The sequence below is a fragment of the Condylura cristata genome, unplaced genomic scaffold, assembly GCF_000260355.1.
Source record: "Condylura cristata isolate star-nosed mole 26May11 unplaced genomic scaffold, ConCri1.0 scaffold00027, whole genome shotgun sequence".
Lineage (NCBI taxonomy): Eukaryota > Metazoa > Chordata > Mammalia > Eulipotyphla > Talpidae > Condylura > Condylura cristata.
Genome location: NW_004567128.1, coordinates 3,995,809 through 4,017,292, shown reverse-complemented (window position 1 = coordinate 4,017,292; position 21,484 = coordinate 3,995,809). Strand labels below are relative to the sequence as shown.

The 21,484-nt window shown below is 52.7% G+C and overlaps 1 protein-coding gene across 1 annotated transcript; it reads left to right on the top strand.

The window, feature by feature from the left end:
- The first annotated feature begins 2,422 nt into the window (after nt 1–2,422).
- GEMIN8 (gem (nuclear organelle) associated protein 8) lies at nt 2,423–21,006 on the top strand. The gene is made up of 4 exons (XM_012730282.1): nt 2,423–2,543; nt 10,718–10,762; nt 11,271–11,718; nt 20,587–21,006. The coding sequence occupies exons 2-4, from the start codon at nt 10,751–10,753 to the stop codon at nt 20,841–20,843; spliced, it is 717 nt and encodes a 238-aa protein (XP_012585736.1). The 5' UTR covers nt 2,423–2,543; nt 10,718–10,750; the 3' UTR covers nt 20,844–21,006.
- Nucleotides 21,007–21,484: the final 478 nt, after the last annotated feature.

Below are 21,484 nucleotides of genomic sequence, written 5' to 3'. Positions count from 1 at the left end.
GATTCCCCTTGGGGACTGGAGAGATTTCTCGTTATCACAAATGGAGAGGGTAGGGGCAAGGGCTGCTGGACGCTGTGGGCAAGCATGGATGCTGGAAGCCACCCTGTGTGCCAGGCAGCCCTACAAAGAAGGATGAGCTGGCACCACATGACAGTAGGGCCGAGGGTGAGACACCTTGCTTTAGAGAGCTCCTCGTCTGAAAGAAGCCTGTAAAGTTTTGCTAAAATGCAGTCAGGGCTCTTTATCACTTGGGATGAATGCCTAAAACTTACAAGAGGATAAAGAATGTAAGACTTATATGTGTCCACTAGATGACACCAAAACACAAGTGAAAATCCACCCTCCTCCAGCCGGTCACCAGGCCTCTGGAGCAGCAGGGTGAGCTAGTTCTTCTCTAATTGGGATTGCCACTTCCTGGGAGCTTTGTGTACCCCGTCACCAATATGCAAGTTAGTTAAAATGGATGACTACAACATCCTGGAAGCTAAAAAGATCAGGCCACATCCTAGAACACCTGGAGTTTCCTGCCCCTGTGGCATTAAGGACACTGTTTCTTGCTGCCTTCTCGGGCTCACACTTAGCAAGGCCCTTGGCCAGTACACAGCTGCAAGCCAACTTTACCCCTAGCGTGATGCAGTGATGACTTTCTGGCCATTAGTGGACCCTCAGCAGAGGCATGGTGGGTAGCTTCTAAGCAGAGCCCTTAAAGGGGTGGTCCTCATCAGGCCATGGGCCTCTGGTGGGCAGAGGCCAGGGATGCTCTACAATGCTACACTGGCCCCAAGCGAGGGCTGGGAGGGGCACGGCCTGGTCCCCTGGCCCCTTTCCCCCTGGCTGGAGGGAAGGGGCAGTGGGGTGCCATTTTGGACCACATGGGCCAAGGCACTAAGCCAAGGTGTTCCAAGATGAGTGCTGGATACACCTTACCATCCTGGACAGAGAGAAATACACTTGTCAATGGTTCGAGCCACTCTACTACCACGTCTCCATGATAGCAGTTGCAGACTGTCCGACACCGCCGCATAGTCACTGCACGCATGCACACACATGCACAGAGTACCGCAGCACACATACTCGGACAACTTCAGTAAGTGACAGCTGGTCTCCCTGAAACATCCCCACTCCAGGCCTGCTTTGTTCTGGGGCCCCTAAGCTTTCTCCCAGGCAACTTACTCTCTTCTCTTTCCTTCCTCCACCAGCGCAATTTCTTCCCTGAGGCAGAGACTCCGCCAAACCCCAGCATATTGCTCGGCCTGCATCCATGCCCAGCTTTTCCCAGCAGGCGCTACACTCTCCCTTCCGCCCCACCCCTCCTCCTGTGCACAGAAGTCTTGTCTCTTCCCAAATTCATTTCAAGAACAGTGGAGGAAGACTCTTATCTGAAATATATACACCGTCTCTGGCCCTTACCCGCCTATATTTTCTCCACATAGCTGACAACAGTGTATACTTATATTACTTATCTGTCGATCGTGGATGCTGTCCTCAACAGTATTCATTTTATGAAGCCAAAAACTATCTTGTTCACCATCATCTAGCCTATGAAAACAGGATGCCGCTGTCCAATGGACATATATAAATGTATATATAACACATGCCACACAGGATTTTTAAATTCTGGTAGCTGCTTTGGTAGAATAAAAAGATAAAGGTGAAATTAATTTTAGATTTGTTTTATTGAACCTAAATAGTCCTTTCCAGCCTGTCACCTTGATTGAAAATGAGATACTTTGCATTCTTTTTCTCATACGAGTTCTTCAAAACCCACCGTGTAACTGACACCGACAGTACATCTCAATTCAAACTCGCCCATTTCAAGGTGCCGGCAGCCGGGTGTGGCTAGGTGGCTAGGGGCCGCCCGGGACCGCGCCTACAGCATGTTCGGCACACGGCAGGCGTCCAGCACAGTCAAAGTCATAGTCTACGCGATCTGATTCTTCTGAGTGACAGGAATAACACGACATGCCACTGACAGCTTCATTGACAGCCCTTTCCTCATGGGGCGTTTCTTTCCGATTTTCCGTGTTTAAACTAATTCTGCCACAAGCATCAGGTGTACGTCTAGTTTTCTTTGAAGTAAAAATTCTACGACAGAAGTGAGCCCCCCTTTCCGGGCAGTGCGGTGCTAACAGGGCAGATATTGCTGCTGATGACCCGTGCCAGTGGGGCAGGCAGATGGGAGTCCGAGGAAGGGCGGAAAGAGACGGGCAGGACCCGCTCACCCGACGCGCCCAGCAGAAACGAGCCAGGCGCTCCGGCCCCGCCCACGCGCCGGCGCACTGGCCGCAGCCCGCCCCGTCATTTCCCTCGCCCCGCCCTGGGAGGCGGAGCCTGACTCGCGCCTCACCTCGCCCTGCGTGGCGTGGCGTCACAGCGGCGCGCGAGGACTTCCGGTGCGCCGGCCCGCCCCGTGGCCCGCCCCGGAAGCACCCTTCTGGTCGTCCTGGCAACAGCAGCGCCCCCCGGACGCCCCCTGTGTCTCCCCGCGGGAAATAGGCCCCGGCTCGCCCACCGCCCGAATCTGACAGCCGCGCGCCCACGAGGTGATTCGGGGGACAGCTGGGCTCCTGGGGGGGAGTGAGGGAGGCGCCTGGAGCCCCGGAGCATAGCCGCTTGTGCGGCCAGGAGGGCTGAGGCTTGGCTGCACGTGTAGTCCACGGGAAGAAGTTAGGGGCCTCGCGGCGCTGCAGAGAACTCACTCATTTCTGGTGAATTGTCGGGGGGATTGGTCCTAGAGCCTTTCACCGGGTGCCTTTTAAGAACTCTGATGCCCGGGCCCCCACCCCAGGCCAGTTAAATTCGAGTCTCTAGAAGTGGGGCCCCGGCCTTCAGTGTTTTTATTAATGCTCCCCTGTGATTCTGAGGTGCTCCTAACCCTGTGCCGAGCTCCATCTGGTGGGTGAATTGGGACTTTGCCCTTCCCAGCCCAGTGTCTAAACTGAAGATGGCAGCGGGCACCTCATCGCGAAGGAATGTCTAGGAGACTGACCCGTCTACTCAAAAGTTGGGATTCTTGTCGATTCTCCTCTTTACCCTGGCACTCTGGCCTCTGGGAGGGCAGAGGTCTGGCTAGAAGTTACCTGGAGAGCATTTGACACCTATGGCCTTTGATACACCTTACCTGTGGACATGGATAATGTCCCTACCCACTTTGCTCTCTCAGTGATGAAGTGGCATTGAATTAGTGGCCCACAAAATGCCATTCACTCTGAAATCCTGAAGGTCCAGATCAGATGAGTCGGAACTTTTTTTTTTTTCAGGAATGACTTCTAGAGTTCCCCAGGCTAGGTTCCAGTCAGCTGTTTGCACCTTAGGTCAAGCAACCTTACTTCAAAGTCTAGAATAAAGCTTAACAGTAATGACTGATACTTCCTCTCCGAGTTCCCGTGGATGGGAAGTAGGAGGAGACTACCTTTGAGAATACAGTAGGTTGTTAGAGTGACATTGCCCCACTGGGATGGCAGTGGAACAGAAACTTGTGTTAGTGACTCTGGAGAGACATAACTGAAGGCAGGTTCACATTAAGGGGCTCAACGTTGTGTTCATTTACAAACTAAAGCTCCAGAGAGAATTTTTTTGGTTTTATAGACGGTGAAGGATTCTTTGGTCTTGAGGACCCAACAGCTAAAAGAGGGCTAGATGAGAAGGATGAAGAACATTTGAACACTTAGAGGTTAGGGGAGATCACAAATTAGGTGCAGAACCTTTAGAATTCCTTTTCTCTGGTAGAAAGTCCAGCCAGAAGACAAAAGTGAATGGGTGAGAAAAAGAACACGATTCTTAATTGATTAAAGGTCAGAGGAATTGGAAATATCCGAAAACTTATAGATATATTAAACATCCAATTCCTGGAAAGATCTGGAGCTATATAGTCAGATATTAATGCTACCCGGGTTTTCAGGAGGGCAAGAGTAGGATGGATCCTCTCGATAGTATCCCAACGCAGGAGATAACTAGCCACGGTTGTTAGGCAGGAGGGAAAACAGGAAATTGAAAGAAGATAGACTGGGAAACCCACGCCTACAAGTAACTGAGGCCTAGTGAGTGCTGTTTAAATTCAGGAAGGAGACTAACATGGAATTACCATTTATGTGTTTATGGAACTGAAATCTACTAGTGATCTTAATCACTTTAAACTGGTCGTGTTTTTTGCTGACATACTCCTTTTAAAGATTTTTTTTTTAATTTATTTAAGCATACAGATTGGGGTGCTGGCCAGAGGCTCAGGGGCAGTGAGAGGATTCACCAGAGACAGAGTGGGGAGCAGAACAGGCCGATTGATGAAGTACACTGCTGAGGGGAGCAGCGGGGAGACAGGACAGGTCTGCTGTGCCCTGTGAGTCAGCTCCTGGGCTGGGGATCGAACTAGTACTGAAGTGACTGCAGCCAGCTTGCAGTGCTGCGTCCTAACGCGTTGTGCCACTAGGGAGGGCCCTGATAATCTCTTAATTTGCTTTCCATGCCTGCCCAACCCTTATAATCACACTAGGTTTGCTGTATGAAGGATGCATTTGCAGTGAAGTGAACATATTCTGTTTCTTCTCTTCAACTGTATTATTGTGTCCTTCTCAGTTACCTCAGTTTTCAGCTAGGCCATTCCCTGTTGGATTCACGAATCTGAGGGTAACTTTGCTCTGGAGTATCTCATATTCCCCTTCTGATGCTGACATTAGTCACATGGAGAGTTGGTGCATTTGCAAATAAACCCATTCATAAATCCATCACCCTTGCTGACAAATTAAACAATGCCACTTTGTGGGTAGAATGTCATTTGTGTTTAAAAGGGAATAGTGGGCCCTCCCTGGTGGCGCAGCGGGTTAAAGCACAGCACTAAGAAGCTTAAGCCACTTCCGCATGAGTTCGATTCCCGCCAGCCCCGGAGGAGATCCACATGGCGCAGCAGACCTCTCCTGACCCTCCCACTGCTCCCCTCAGCAGTGGACTTCGTCGATCTGCCTGTTCTGCTCCCCGCTCTGTCCCTGGTGAATTCTCTCACCCTCCGCATCTCTGGCCTACACCCCACTTCTGTATGAATAAATAAATACATTAATTAAATAAAATAAAATAAAGGGAATTATTAACTGCATCCTTTAGTTTTGCCTGCCCCCTACTAAGCCTTCCCGTGATATTGCGCAGTATTGCAACATCCAGAAATGAGTAAATTGGAAATTGGGCTTCAGGGAATGAAAATGGGAATAAAACTGTTTTGCCTCCCTTGTGGGACCTGAGTTTTAAGGGTGGCTGTCACCGGTGAGGGCGTGGGCTTTCTGACGCAGCAGCATGGGCTAGTGGGAAACCTGAGTCTGCACAAAAGGCGGTACTGGGACAGCTGAGGGCAGCAGAGGGTCAGCCGGACTTGAGCCCTCTTTGGTGTCTAGTCCCGAAGGGACCAGGCCGGCCCACAGGCAGAGCGGCGAGGACGGGTGACTTAGCCAGCCTCGGTACGCAGCTGGGATGGGAGCAGGGAGCCACACTCGCCCAGGCCTGTCATCATTCATCTTCGTGGTGGAAGTCCTACGCTTGCATTACTCGGGGCTTGTTCTGTGATAGGGCGCAGGGCCACGCCTCCATTAATGCCTTCTAGCTTCTCGCCAGCCAGCATTTCGCTTGCTGCCTTCTCTAGCTGTTCCTACCGAAGGCCTCTTTCACGTCCCAGATTAGCTGGTTGGCTCAGAGAGCCAGGTCAGAGGAAGCCTGATGAGCACGGTCCTGCTTTCTGGGCTCCCGCCCGGAACTTAGTCAGTGTTTCTTGCATTTCCGTGCAGAAATCAACCGATCTGGGGGTTCTGGTACCCCATGGCCTGCCCACTAACAGGGTTTCCGTGTTTCATTTTCAGAATCCTACTGGGAAAGGAGGCTGGGGAAATCCAGCTACACTGCCTCCATGATTTTGAGGGAGTTGTTTTTCCTTTATTTTTCTGGTTGCTATAACACTTATAGAGCCCATACCTAGGAGACTAGGAGTGGGCAGTAGAAAGCATACACGACGTCACTAGTTTCTCAGTAGCTGCATGAAAATGGGCACATTTTATTCATTGGAAATGACAAAACTCTTGCCCGTTGTTCTTCCAGTGTCGCTATGCACTTAAAAATGTGTCTTCTGAGATGAACAGGTTCCCTGAGGAGGGCGCGCCTTTTCGTAGGAGCGTGGTGCTGCAGGCTCGCGGCAAGGCCCTTTGCCTGTGGGCCTGGGCAGAGTTTAGGGAATGACATCAGCGCTGTTTTTCTCCTTCCTTCTCTGGTGGTCGAGGACATACAATGGGCCCGGTGTCTGTCGCCCCAGCTCAGCTGGGTAGCAACTATTATGCTATTGTGCTCGCCAGAGAGGCCGCTTTCTTGGTAGCGCTGTGGTCCCGGCCTGCCCTGACATTGCCAATCTCTTTTCTTTCGGCTCCACCAGCCCACTGGGAGAAAGTGGCTGTTCGGGCCACAAAGAGTGGCCATAAAGGAGTAGGAGTCCTTCCGGGGAGGTGGACACGAAAGAGAAAGTGAAGGCCTATTGAAAGGGCATCTAAGTCGGCTGTGACTCTGAGCTGGCTTTTCATTGAGTTGGTGGTGGTGTCTGAAAATGTCGCCGTCAGGTCTAGAATTACTTCAATGTTGGCTTTTCAAAAGCCCTGACCTTTTTCCTAGGTCTTCAAGCTCTGCGTGTAGAAAGAGGCACCGACTGAGAGAAGCTGACAGGACCCATTGTTAGAAGAGGCCCCTCCCCTGCTGCTGAGTGGTACGGTTCTCAGGGCAGGGCTGGCACCCTTCTTGGGGCCATGGCGCACCCACTGTTTGTGGAGATGGTGGCCTGGCCCAGGGCGGCCTGTGGGCCTCACTCAGAGCCCAGGCCCTCCGAGAGCCCCCAGGGCTGTCTGTCCACCCTGTTCTGTAGGAGCTCACTTGTTTGTGTGCAGTTCGGTGCCCAACGGTCTACACAGATTTTGAAGAAATGGTCTGATTTGCTTACTTAGGCTTGGAGCTGAGTCTTCGTTCCGAAACATTAGGAAATGTTCACCAGGATTGCCGTTGGTAATAACCAGTCTTCTTGCTTCCTCTGGCCTTATTCTGAGCCTGATGATTTATGACATGGGTGGGACTCACCACGTTGCTCCACTGAGCCCCAGGTCAAGGTGAGGACCATGTGAGGCCCTCAGCATCCTGAGGGCAGTTCATACCAGTGCTGTGAGCTTCCCAGTAGAAGCAGGCCCTTGAATCACCTCTCCACATCCCTCCGTTACCTTGAGGAGGGGCAGTCAGTCCCAGCCCACACTGGCCAGCATGTTTCCACTTACAGTCACAGTCTGCAGGGGCCGACGGAGTGTTCGCCGAGGCCTGCTGTGTCAGTCAGTGTAAAGTGGCTTTGGGCAGTGGTGGCTGTGGCTTGGCTTTTCTGCAGCCCGGGAGCCAAGGATGTGTTTGCATTTTTTAAAGGTTGGGATTTTCTTAACTAAAAGAAGCTGACACTGTGGCAGGGCTCTCTGACCCTCCAGCCTATCATATTTCCTCTCTTGCCCTTTGCTGAAAATATTGCTAACATTAAATACCAAGAGTAATAGTAGAAGTGGCAAGCTAATAATAATTATAGAGCCCCGTGCCAGCTGCTGCTCCTTCTGACACTTTTATATATCTTACCCTGTTTGAGTTTTGGGAAATTCATGGGCTCCTTTGTCATCATCCTAAGGAACTATTTTTGAGTATCGGGATACTGAAAAATACTGGGATTCTTAAAAATGCTAAACAGTGAGAGGAGATGATGAATAGGTTTTAGAATTGCAGGAGGAAAAATAAAACCACCAGTGAAGCGAGTATTTTCGATATACAGCCTCGGAGCTCCAGACCTGGTAGACGATGGCAGCGCATTTGATGAGGGCGGGTGGCTAAAGCAGTGCAGAAAGCACAGCCAGACCAGAATAAAGTCCACGACCGCGTTGCCTATGTGCTGTCACTAACATGAGCTTCTCTTGCCTTGATGGCCTGGATCTCAGGAGGGTCTGGCACTTGAGCTGGTTACTTGATGGGCTGTACAGGTCGCTGGCACACCAGACCGAAGCCGAAGGGCTTCTGACCCAGTGCTGGCATTGACTTTCTTCTGTCATCACAGCTTCTCTCTTGCAAAAGTGCTCAGAGCATGCCACAGGGTCACGGCAGCCACAGAACATGGCAGTCCTTCTGTTAGTGGGCAGACCATGGGGCACCAGAACCCCCAGGCTTGGATGGTCTACAGGGGTCCAGCCATCCTTGCACACAACAACTAAGGAATTCGTGGCAAAAAAAGAACCTTAATAAAATTATTAGTGCGCATCGAGAAAGAAGAAAGGTAATAGTTTCCAATAAAACACCCCAAGTTACTCATCCCCTTGTGGGTAAATGCCCAGCCAAGCAGGGTTGGCCCAGAGCAGGGCTGCAGAGGCCTGAAAGGTTGCTACAAGTTTAAGGCACCTGACAGGAAACCACAAGAAGGGGGTGAAAGGGACTGGCTGGGGTGGGACAGAAAGAGACATGCAAAAATACAAATCAAGATAATGGCTGCCACTATCAGCATCCCCACATGGCCTTTCCTCTGTGCCCTCATTTTGTCGGGTAGGGAACATGGAACCTCCCCTTCTTGTGGAGATGCCTCTATTACATTTTTCCAAATTATCTGTTGAGTTAATGACATAAATAACCTTTCCTCAAATGAGCCTCTCCTCCCCCTTTTTAATCAAAGCTATTGACATTTGAATGGGAAGAGCATGGTGGATTGTATTGAACAGCTGACAGCCTTATCGCGTATGCCGAAACTTGTGCAAAGGGGAACCTCTCGGAAGCCATCTTGTGGATTTTCAAAATATTAGCTCCTTTAAAGCCAGGCTAGATTTCCCAATTACATGTAAAAACAGAATTTCTCAAGCTCCATGGCAGTGTTCCTTCACAGTTGTGTGTATTGCAGATCCGAGACTGTCAAGACTTCCCAGCTGGGGAAATTGTTATTTATGTTGCTTCTGTTCGTATGATATTTATAAAGCATAGAAGTCTGGGTTCAAAACTCTCAATTTCCAGAAGACACACAGATGTCTCCTAGGCTTTTCTAGTTTAATTCCCATGGTTCTTGTTAATCTGTAAAGCAAATTTGATTTAGACCCACGTGGTGTGCACTTCAGCGTCATCATGTGCTGCCGGCTCGCAGGAAGCTCTTCAGATTTCGGTGACAGAAATGGGAGACCTGGCCGGGGGGAGCCGCCCACTAAGAGCCTGCGCCTTTGGGTGGCATTCAAGTCTGCACTGATTTCAGCTTTGCGGTAGCTTGTCTGGGTGCTTAGCTGATTGTCTTGACTCTCCTCTTTCAGCAGTAGCCACAAGCAACCAGGTTTTCAGATAATTGCTCATGTCTTAAACCTTTCCATTATAGTTTTTAAATAATGTGAGCAGAGTTTACCTTCATATTTGTACTGCATGTGTTAGTTTTTTTCCAGTTTGCATTACTGCATGTGTATGTAATGAATGTAGGACACTCAACAGGAAGTGTGGGCTGTGTCAGATAAATGTGCAGAAGGTCGTGTCAGCCCGCTTGAAAATGCCCTATTTGAGAGCTTCCTCTATTTTAAAAGAATGTGAATGGTTCTCTTTAGGCTCAATCTTTAAAGAAGTAGGCAGTTGAACATCTCGATTTTCAACATTAACGATAGCAAAACATCTGATAGAGATTACAAAATAAGTCAAGTTTATTTCTTAAGACTTAGGGACCTTTAAAAAGTCTACCCTATAATTAAGGGAAGAAGGAAAAAGTACTCCTTCAGTATCTGATTTCCAAAGTTGCAAAACCTAAGTAGCTGTTGGCTTAGTATCACGTTGTATTATTGGTTTCATCTCACAGATACCTAAATTCTCATGCATTTCAAAATATTTTATTCAACTTTTTTTCAAAGTACATCCTGGTGTTAACTGGTATTTTAGTAGCTCTGAACACCCTGAACTGTGGGGGGAAGTTAGGTTTTTTCAATATGTCATAAAAGGTACAGCTGCAGCTGAAGCTTGCCAGTTAGGCATTTCCTGCCCTGTCCGTAAATCCCAGGTAGGCAGGTGGGGGAGTGAGTGGAGCAGGTGAGGCTCTTGGGCTGGAGGGAAGTCTCCTGTGGAGACCTGCGGAGTCCTGCAGGCATGGGGTTGCACTGGCTGAGCCGACCTGCAGGCGTGGGGTCACGCTGGCTGAGCCGCTTGAGCAATCCAAACCCAAACAAGGCCCTTGAGGGACTTCAAGCCCTGGACACAGCCGGGGCTCAGAGAAGTCTTGCTGAGGTGCTCCTAGTCCCCATCCTACGGCAAGGTTCCCGGTGAGGTGGCAAGATGCAGTCCATCCCATTCAAGCCTTGGGAAAAGCCAGGGTTCACTTAGATTGGCACTGGCATGAGATAAGAATCAGGAAGCCATAGCTGTACATGTTTCAGCCGTGTTCTGTATATGTGTTTATGGGTGCACTGATTACAAACTTAGGGTTATTTTCATGGACTAGACATGCAATAGGAAACGGACTTGAAACACTGTCTTTTGCGCCACTTTACCATAGCTAAGGGGGTCCCTCCTTTTCAGGCCACGAGGTCACCACCAGGCGCAGGCTTCCTGCACCCGTACCGTGCAGTACCTGGCGATAGTCCTCACAAGAGGCAGCCTCCAGGAACTGCCTTGCAACCACGAAACAGCACGAATGTCACCCACACTGATCAGATGTTGCCCTGTGGTTGTTTTCTCCTAGCTCCTGAGCCCATTTCATCCTTCGCAGTCAGAGATGGCGGCAAAGGTAAGCTTTTTCTTTTGAGCTTGTGAGAGAAAAAGGTAAATCTTGGCCTTGGTGTTCTCATTCCATGGTGGAGAAGACCAGAGAAATACATCTGAAACTAAAAGTCAAAGCGCCATTCAGTGGGTGCTGTAGGGAATCTCCTAATACAGGCCTGGGGGCCCCAGGCGGGAGGGAAGAAACAGCCCTGGCCCGTGTGGCGTGGCGGGCCGGTTCTCACTTGGAACTGGTTTAATCAGAGAGTGGAGAAGGCCAAGGTGATAGATGTAGAGTCCTTATCTCTTCCCGCATCGCCTGTGTCCCGCCTCAGGACAGACTGTCACCTTAAGCTAATCGCCGTGTCTGTCCCTCATGCACGGCGACTCTGCCCTCCCAAGTCTGAATTTGGCAACCATGGACCTGTGTTCAAGCCTCTCGGGCCCATTAGCCTCTTAAAGTGGCATCCAGACTTAGTCTGTGTGGCGATGACATGGCAGACGGTTGCTTCAACCTTGGAGGATTTCTCTTGCAGGTGAACTCTGCGGTGGCTAGCCTGCACGCCCCCTCCATTTTGCAGGCGGCCTCGTCAGACACCCCGGAGCTTTGGTCTTCCCACCCGGTGTACGCCAGGTACTGGCAGCATTACCATCAGGCCATGGCGTGGATGCGCTGCCACCAGAACGCCTACCGGAAGGCCGTGGGGGCTTACTTCAGTTCCCTGCAATACTACCTTTCTGAAGCCCACCCCCGCGGCGCGCAGGCCGGCCAGGGCGGCTCTCCTGGGCCCTTCTGCACCCACCAGCTGGCCACCGCAGATGCCTGCGACAGCCACGCACTTTCCAGAGAAGACCAAGCTCTGTGTGCAGAGGAGGAGGCAGAGTCTGAGTCAGAAGGGGTGGAGTGCGACGTGAGCAACATGGAGATCACCGACGAGCTCCGCGAGTACTTTGCAGAGACCGAGAGGCACCGGGAAGAGCGGCGTGAGTACCTGGCGTGGGCGTGAGACCCCTGGCCCTGCCCGGGCATTTCTGTCTGCCCTGAGCTAGAGGAGAGTTACTTCACAGGGCCTCGACTGGGTCCCGATGAGATTCCCAGTCCGATCGTAAGCCTAGAAAAGCTTGGGTTTAACTGCGATGATATTCGTGTCCACAGGTGTTTGCGTTCCAAAGTTTGGGCTCTGTGCTAGAACAAAGCTGATCTGAGCGTACCTCTACCACCTAGTGAACGCTGCCCCCTACCAGGTGGGGAGTGTGCGCACGCGCAGGCCTTCCTGCGCTCCCCGTTCACCCCACAGCCCATGTCTCAGAGAGAGAAGATGCGCCTTCAGGTTCGCTGACGCGCTTGGGCAGGCAACTAGTGATGTGCAGCTGGGCTCCGGCCTGACTCTGGTTCCTGCAGCCCCCCGCGCACGCTCACCTTTGGTGGCTGAGACGCTAGACCCCTCAGTGCTGCCGCCAGCTCCACACTCCGCACAGGAGCAGCCGAGCCCGTCTGCACAGCTGCTCGCCCTGAACACAGCGCCTTTCCGAGCAGGGCTGTGCGCGCCCACGCAGGCGCGCGGGCGCAGCACTGAGTCCGGCCTGCCAGCCCGACCTCGCTTTCAGGCTGCCCGTCCCTGGTGTGGGGAAGCGTGGTTGGCAGTGGCCTTCTGTCGTCCATGGACGGGAAAGCGGGAATCGGCCCTTTTTCTCTCAGTCTCTTGCCTACTTGCTGCCAAGACTTAGCTGCTCTCGGGGCTCTCCCTGCCCTTACAACTTACCAGGCTGTTCGCATTTTAAGTATCTCTAACAAATATACAATAACCTTTCCACTGTCGGTATTTTTTGAGGCCTAGTTGTATCGTATTTTACCAAGAATGTTCCCATAAACGGAACCCTGGGAGCCTGGGAATGGGCAAGTCGCATTTCCATCTTGAATGATCCGTATTTCCCTAGTGGTGAGCTAGTATCTCCTGAGCCCCCCGTGGGTGCCTGGAATGTGCAGGGCTTCAAGCAATGCTCCGCGCCCTTTGTACCTCTGCCTGTGATTCTTCACTGCACTTCCCATTTGGTTTTGTTTTTTTTAACTTCCCTTCCTTTAATTAGCTGTTAAGTTTCGGGTGCATGCTAGAAAATCATCCCAATATCATTAACACAATGTTTGCTGTCACACGTAGCCTACATTTTTTTCCCTTGATCTCCAGAAAGAAATTTTACGTTTTGTCAGATTCTATCCAAAGCAACCTTGACGCTGAGAATCCGAGTCTGGAACGAGTCAGGCAGAGGGCGCACGGAGGGTGGGCACTGCGGTGGGCACGCTGCTTATTACAGCTTCTGAGAAGGAAAAATGATGGGGGTGGGGCTTGTTTACTTCTGGTCCTTAGCAGAAGGTAGAACAGGTTCTCCTGCCGTCATGGCGCTGGGTGCTTTGTGATAGAAGTTGTAACTGAGGATGAGAACAAGCACACTCATCGCAAAGGCCATTTGAATTAGCTGCTCGTTTACAATAAGCCTGACACAGCCTTTCTCTACAAAGATAGAATAAATAAAAATAAAGTAACGAGCAGCGGGCTCCCAGTAGAAGAAAACTGGGTGAGCCGTGGGGGTGAAGCAGAGCTTTCTTCCTCCCCTTGCCCGCTCAGGTAGAATTCCCCGCAGGCGAAAAAACAGTCATGAAAACCCTCTGCTAAGTGGTGCCTGGCGCTTCATGCTACTTGAATGAATGAAGCATTTCAATATTGATTATGAACTTGAGTCTCAGGTGAGACATCTGATGTCAGTGGGGCTTTGCGTGGTTTAAGAACCTGATGAACCTCGTATTTTGTTGGGTGTGATTCCTCAGTCTCCCTCATTTTCTTCAAGGCTCTAGACTGCACTGCTGTCATCACTGTTATGGGTTGCATGGTGTCCCCTACATGATGAGGTGGGAGTCCTCGGCCCCGCCCCCACGCCCGCCCCCCTGAGGACACGATGCTGTTTGCAGATAGAGCCAAAGACTCAAAGTAGAGCAAGGTCGAGGGGGGCCCTGCCCCAGTGCGCATGCAAGGAGGGCGCCGCGCGAAGATCTGGGTCAGGCTGCTGGGCGCTGGCAGGGAGGCCTGGAACATACCTTCCCTAACTCCTTCAAGAAGGGCTCGGCCCTGCCAACATCCTGATCTCTGACTTCTGGCCCCCAGAACTGAGACAATAAGCTTCCGTTGTTGTCAGCCACTGAACTGTGGTGCCTTATAAAGCAGCCCTGGCAGAGTCACACGGCCTCCCTGGGAGAGCTTCCCTCACTCCAGATGCAGTGTGAGTGGGGCCTCAGGCCCACCCAGCAGGCCTTGCCAGCGCTGAAGAAAACACGGCATGGATTTGTTCGCCGCGATCTGGACAGCAGACCCATAAAAAAGAATGTCAGAAACCCTGACACCCCCCCCCAGGACCCCCCCCCATGGTTGTGAGCAACACTTGGCGGCAGCTGCAGCGGCACTGCTCGGACTCTGGGGCTCCAGCCTCATCCCTGGAGGTTCTTATCCTCTGGTGGGGCTGCCCGCCCTGAGCAGGCTGTGCCTCAGTCGCCTCATCTGTGAAATGGGAGTCCTGCTTGGCACCTGCACGAGGTGGCAGTCACAGAGCAGCTGCGGGGAGCGCCCCACCCGCGTCCGCTGCGGTGCTGGCTGGTCACGCCCTTCGGCGTCGGCGTCCACAGCCATAAAGCAGCTTCCCACTGTGACTTTGCCGTATGGTGCTTCGTTGAGATTTTGCAGGATTGGGATAAAGATTCTGTGACTTCAAAAACAGTCGCAGGTTTCTGCGCTGGGAGCACTTTCAAACTTAAATCGATTTAGATTATCCAAAGCATTGACAAATTGAAGTTTGAGTGTCTGTCAAGTTCAGCCACTAACACAATTTCATCAAAGGATCCCTACGCACAACTTTTATTTCTATCTCCAGGACATTCTTTGCTTGCTGTAACTCCATACAGCAGAATACGTTGGCGGATACGTAAGCCCGATGTAAGCCCACTTTGCATTAGTAGTGACAGCACGAAGCACACTGAGCTCCTGCTTCTCTGTGCTTTTAAAATGAGTAGCTGCAGCATCACACCCAGCCCCCGTCCCGGGGCTCTGCAGTGCCCTCCTGGCCTGCAGTCTCCCCGCAAGCGTCCCCACCCCGGGAGATGGGGGAATGGCCTGGCACTGGTGAGCCAGCGTCCGGTCTGACTGCTGGCCTTGGGGCTATCAGAAGCTGCCAGGCCTGGCCCTGCACCAGCAGCGAGACGGGGTGACAGTTCCGCAGCATTATCTTCCCCCCAGCCCTTTGGGGAGAGTAGAGGGTGAACACGAGTCCCTTTGAGCAGCCGTGCGTGATGGGGTGCAGGTGTGAGTGGCCCTGTGCCCGCGACACCTCACCCCACCGCCTTCACCTGCGACATTCACTGACCTTCGGTGGAGGCCACGGCTGGGAGAGGCCTTAAAGGGGATGAGGGCCTGAGCAGGGTGCGTACTCACCCACAGCTGTTTGCTTCACTCTTACTCAGTAAGCACAAATGCAGCTTCCAACATGAATCATTCTGAGAACACATAGTTTTCTAAATCATGACTAAATAACCAGGCAAAATGCAGCTAAACTGGACAGAGTCTGTTTTGCAGTGTTGTTCACCTCCGCAAGAACAGACCTGGCTTACAGAACCTCATCATCTGAGTCTAATTTAATGTGCTCTTGGGGTATAACCCTTTCAGCTGGACAACACGTCCCTGTTTGCGATTACCACTCCTCCAGATAATCTCTAATTTAACATGCGTCAATGATAACAAAAAAATAAGTAGGATAAAGGATTCTTTTTGTGCAGCGAGAGCCAGTGTGCTTTTGATTATATGTCATTATTTCCTAGTAAAATAACTCTATTATCTGAAGCTCCAGTGGTAACAGTCCTTATGGGAAAGCAGACAGTGGAGCTGTAAAGGTCAGCTGTGTTTTCCATTTCCTAGGGAAAGCATTTATTGTTCAAAAAGTATCCTTTTTTAAATCATAAACAACCACCAGTTGAGACGCAAGTTTATATGCCTAATCCTTAGAGGGAAACTGAGTGGCAGGTGTTAGTCCTGGTTTAGAAGCCCCCGCCCCTGAACCAAGCACTGCTCGCAGGGGCGTGAGCCAGTTTATCCCCTGGGCTGCAGGAGTGAAGGTTGAGATCAAACAGCCGCACGTACACAGAGCACTGAAGCCAGGTGTGAGGAAAACGGCCAAATGGAAGGGACCCTGGGAGAGCTGTCCGTGGTGCTGTCCACTGTCGCGCTTGCCAAGGCAGGTGGCCACCTTGTTGGTAAGAGGAGGCCCCGTGGAGCTGTGGGTCGGGTGGGGTGAAACGCCACTCCCCGTTCAGACACCTGCTGCAACAGAATGCTCTTCTCAGAGGCCAGGTGTGTTTCTCTGCCATGGAGGGGCAGTGCCCCCACTGGGTCGTGACCCCGAGTAGAAGGCCTGATGAGCTCTGGCTTTCACGGCAAGCCTTCTCTCAGTCTGCTTGGTGCTGTCTGGTTCTCCCCAAGTCTTCCCTGTGGAGAAGCCAGGGCTGGCAGCCCCCAGGCCAGCACTCAGCGTGCCCTTAGCTGCACACAGGCGGGTGAAAGGAGGAGCCTAACTGAGCATGCTCCACCCTCGGTGTGTTTGGTCCAGTCAGGTGTTCAAAAGTGAGAGAGGTTGAAGCAGTGGCCCACCGGTTAGGGGGTCATCTTTGTGGTGCCAGGTGAGGATGGGGGATCCATGGGGAAGGGCTCCGTTCACCCAGCCAGCACCTGTGTCCTCAATGGGTGGCCAGCAAGCCAGGCACGAGGCTCCTGGGTCTCTGTCACGTCTGTGCTTCCTTCAGATGTGCTGACATCATTCTTGCTGGCACAGGCGGAGGCCCTCGCTTAGAAAAATGAGGGAAAGTCACATTCGGTGGCACTTGTTTGTCTCAGTGCTTTGTCCTCCGCCATGTTCAGCCCGGGCCGATGATCTGGGTCCTGAAGTCAAGGTCACTTTTGTGGCTGTCTCATGCCCCTGTGACCCCAGCCCCACATTGGCGACACGTGTGAATGACCGATGAGGAAGAGTAGCAAGCCTCTGCGCCCAGCACTGCACTGGTCTCTCCTTTGCACACGTGATCCTGTCGTTCTTTCTGCTTCCAACCCCACATGCATGATAACCCTTGATGAGTTGCCTCCTGCTGCGCTAATAGTCACCATAGTTGGGTGGCTTAAAACACTGGTGTGTGTTCTCACAGTTCTGCAGGTGAGTTGGCCACAATCCAGGCGTCGACAGGCCACACTCCTTACAGGCTCAAGTCCTTGCCGCTCTCGCCACTGGTGGTGGCTGGCGCTCGACAGCATCTCTGTGGTCCTGGGCCTCCGTCTCCACGTGCCCCCCCCCCCACTCTGCATCTCTGTGGTCCTTATCAGGGCCCTCGCTGGATTTAGGCTCTCCCTCCTCTTACACCATCTCCTCTCAGACCTCCCTAATCACACCTGCAAATCGGGTCAGGTTCTGAGGCGCCAGGTAAATGTGAGCTGCGAGGCACACTAGCCCACTACGTCATCGTTTGAGGCGGAAATCTCAATGAGTCTGCTGTGTAGTAAAGCAAGTTGCACTTGGCCGTGGGGCCTACAGGAGAAGGTGGCTTGGTGGCTCGGAGTCCCACAGCTGCTCAGTCCAAATGCTCACCTGCCTGTGGCAGGGAGCTGTCTGTAGCATCAGCAGCTGCCTCTCTGCTCCAGTCAGCTGAGTTTCCATCTGGCTGGCTGAGCCCTCACCTTGTTTTGACAGGAAGAAAAACTGCCAGTGACTGAGAACCTAGCCTGTCACTGGGAGGAAGCGTAACTAGGAAACAGCAAGCAGACCCTGACCTGAGGATGGCGTGGTCCCCTCCGTCTGTGACAGTGACGTTCCCTCACGCTGGCATGGCCTCCCGCACAGTCTGTGGGTCTGTTTAAGCTGACTGACTTTCACATTTGGACCCCAGCCTTAGCACGCTTCTCTTTAATTAGCTGACTTCAAGGGCAGACTCAGATGCGAGGGAACAAGGCCAGAGCCCAGCGTCTGGGTGGCCCCGGTCCTCTGCCCCAAATTCTCAGCCATGGGGGCCCCGCCCAGCATCTTGGGCCTCTGTTTCTCTGTCCCTGGCTTCTCATCATCTTTCTTTATCAGCATCTGGAACAAAACTAATGCGTTTGTCCTCATTTTCTGGGGACCATCCTTTCCTGAGCACCTGCAATGTCTGCTTTGTCCTCCTGGAATGAGTCAACATGACAGCGACCCTCCCCAGAACAGGGGAGTTGCAAGGGGCGGGCTTCCCACCTGTGGAGCTGTGTTAAGGCACTGCGTGCTCTGCAGGTCCCCAGACATCTTTCACAGCAGGGAGGGGACATAGGTTGGGCCTGACCTTTTCCTGCAGAATCCCAGGTGGAGAGGATAGGCGCGGCTGAGTGAGGGCAGAGGCTATATCTGTTAGTTCATTCTTACCACAAATGAGCTGTACTGAGAACTAAGCCCCGCGATGATAATCCAGGCACGTGCTGAGAGGAAACTGGGAGAGGACCCAGGCCACAGAGCTTTCCGGCTGGGCCTGCTTTATACAGCATCGCGCATCAGCCGCACATGTCACCCCAAAAAGAAGGCCCCTCACAGGGTGTAATTGTTGCTCCCTTTTGATAGCTATAAGCCAGTTTTTGTCAGAAGGTTAACAGAAAGAAACAGAATTTATAACTGTGTTACAGAAGGAGGAAAAGAAAACTGCAACAATAAAAAGGTTATATTCATACACCCCAATAGCAGAAAGCAACCCCTCCTGAGATAGGGCCGATCCCCACAGGTAGTCCAACCTCCGAGCTCAGATCTAGGCAGGAAGTCGAACATCTGTTGTGTCGCTGCCTCCGCTGGTGAGGTTGACAGTAGTCTGCAGCCAAATCTGAACACGGAAGGCCTGAGGCCTGGGAGCCCAGCCCTCCAGATGCCGACCACCCAGCAGCCCCACCCTCGGATGGTTCCCGGGCCCAAGACACAGCCCAAGGTTGGCGACACGAGCGAGGCCCTTTTTGGTGGCAGAGCGAATCTTGTTGGCTGGCAGGCTGAGGCCTTGTCAAAGCTTCTGAAGGGTATTCCTCGGAGGCCTAGAGTTTCCACACCCACAGACCCTGAATACATTCTCTCCTGATGCTTCACACTTGGCAGTGAGGCCAAAAATGGAGAAGAATGTCTGTCAATGGCCCATTCGGTGGCAGTTTTGCCCAAGGTCCTGCTTTAGTTCTGCATTTCCTGGCCAGTAGTTACTCTCTTTCCCACGGACAGGGTCGCCATTCTGCTGCGCCAAATTTGTTTCACAGCCTTGGCTTACCCGCCTGTTGCCACCTCAGGGAAGACTAAATTGTAGTATCCCGTGCATCTGGAATGAAGCTCCCCAGTTCATAAAGCTCCTTCCGTCCCCCTCACAGATGTTATTTCTAGGGCTTGCTCAGGTGCCTGAGAGAGGCTGACAGCCTAGAAACACCTTTTCCACTCACATCTGATATGCTCGCCGTTGCGTTCCCTTACACTTTGAGCTCCCTCCTTTTCTTAACAAGAATGATCAACATTGTTTTCCGGCAGCATCTCCACGCCTCACTTAGTGGCCCTGGTGGAGGTGACGCTTCTCCTAGCCCTTTCTCCGCTTCTCACAGACATTTCAGCGAAGCTGTGAAGCTGCCATGTTGGACTTATGCAGCGTAGTTTTGCGGCTATTCTGGGCGTGGCTACTGCTTACGTGAGAATGACAATGATGATTGTAGCACATCACAGTAAGCATCAAAGAGGGACGGCCAGTGGTGTAACTCCTTGCTTACGAGAATCCACTTAAATCAGTAGCATCCAAAGCATATAACTAAGACCCTCCCTGGTGGTGCCAACAGGTTGAAGCACAGCTCTGTGAAGCCAGCTGCAGCCGCCTCAGCACAAGGTCAATCCCCGGCCAGGGAGGTGACCCACATGGCGCGGCAGACCTCTCCTGTCTTGCCTGCTGCTCCCTCAGTAGTGTACTTCATCTATCTGCCTGTTCTGCTCCCCACTCTGGTGAAGCCTCTCACCGCCCCTGCACCTCTGGCCTGTACCCCAGTTCTGTACGCATAAATAAATCAATCTTTTTTTTAAAAAAAAGCACATAATTAAATATCACTTGAAATTAAGCCTATGCTAACCTGCGCAGTGACTTGGAAACTCAGATCACAGACTAAGCATGTCAGCACAGGGTGTGTTAACACAGCAGGGAGAGGACAGTCGGAGTCTGGATCCCATGTACCCAAACGCCCTCTTCCCCGTTTGGGCTGACTCCTGTTAGCCTTGCCCCGCCTGGCCTGGTGTGTACTCTGGCTGTGTGGAACATTCCTCAGTCATGCTTGCATTCCTGCTACTAGCACTCACTCTTTTCCCAATAACCCTGAGGTGACCCCCTCGCCCCCACATACTCTACTCATTGGTGGTGGGAAGGACCCTTGTAGCACCTGACCTGGTGTTTCATCTCCCTGTCGGCATGGGCCGTGCTTCAAACCTTGCAAGCAGGACCAGCCATCCCTGGGGCCCGGCGGCAGGCCGGCGGGGGGGCTGTGGGGCTAAACAGAGAGACGCCCAAGTGGTTTCCTGCCCCTCCTGTATCATCAGGGCTTGACAGTTGGGGATAACCTGTTTCCTTGTGGCCTTCTGCCTTCTCCCTCCAAGGATGCCCGAGCGTGGTCACTAGGATGGCATGGTGTGCAGGCCAGGCCCTGGAAGTGCTGAGCACCTCAGCTACCACCGCTGAACAGACAAGCTGGGGGTCCAGGGACTGCCGCAAAAGCCCCAGCACTCACCGTGCCCCTCTCTGGGTGTTCCTCCCCCTAGGGCGGCAGCAGCTGCTGGACGAGGCGCGCCTGAATGACTACGTCTACGCCGATCATGACCTGTACCACAGCCAGCGCCGCTCTGTGGAGCCCCCAACTGAGCGGCCAGGAGAGCGGCGCCAGGCTGAGATGAAGCGTCTGTACGGGGACAGCGCAGCCAAGATCCAGGCCATGGAGGCGGCCGTGCAGCTGAGCTTCGACAAGCACTGTGACCGCAAGCGGCCCAAGTACTGGCCTGTCATCCCGCTCAAGTTCTAAGCCCGGGCACCGGGTCCTGGGCCTCTTCTCTGGGAAAGGGCACTCAGCCTTGGCAAGCGAGGGTGGCCGTGTCAGTCGGCAGCGTGCGCGCTGTGGCCGAGGGGACAGCTCCCTCGCTGCGGCTTGGGCAGTCAGTGGTTGTCGAGTCTCAGTTCATTAAAATGCTCAGAAATACTGCCTCGTTTGGGTTGGTTGGTTTTGCCTTTTTCCATGCTCCCCATCTTTCACCCACCTGAACGCTGCAAATGCCTTAGCTGAGCCACTAGCTGACCTCTCCGGCCTGGGCCCCGCCAGCCCCACGACAGCGACCCGGCCTGCAGCCAGAGAAGGACCGCTTCCCTCCAGGGCCCGGCAGCGGCGTCCCCTGAGCCACCAGAGAGACGAGCATGAGCTGTGCAGGCTATCTCGCCGGCTCAGCTCCGCCCTTGCAGGGTAGAAGCAGCCAGACGGTAAGTAAACACGCGTGCAGCTGTGCTCTAATAAAACTTTATAAAACAGCCATTGGCCAGAGTTGGCCTCCAGCCTGCCAACCCCTCCTCTAACGGAGTGAAATCCTGCCTGACATTCTGGTTATCTGATGTCTCAGCAGAGCTTGAATGTCACAGAGAATGGAGAGCGGAGAAGTCATTCCTGCCCCACTG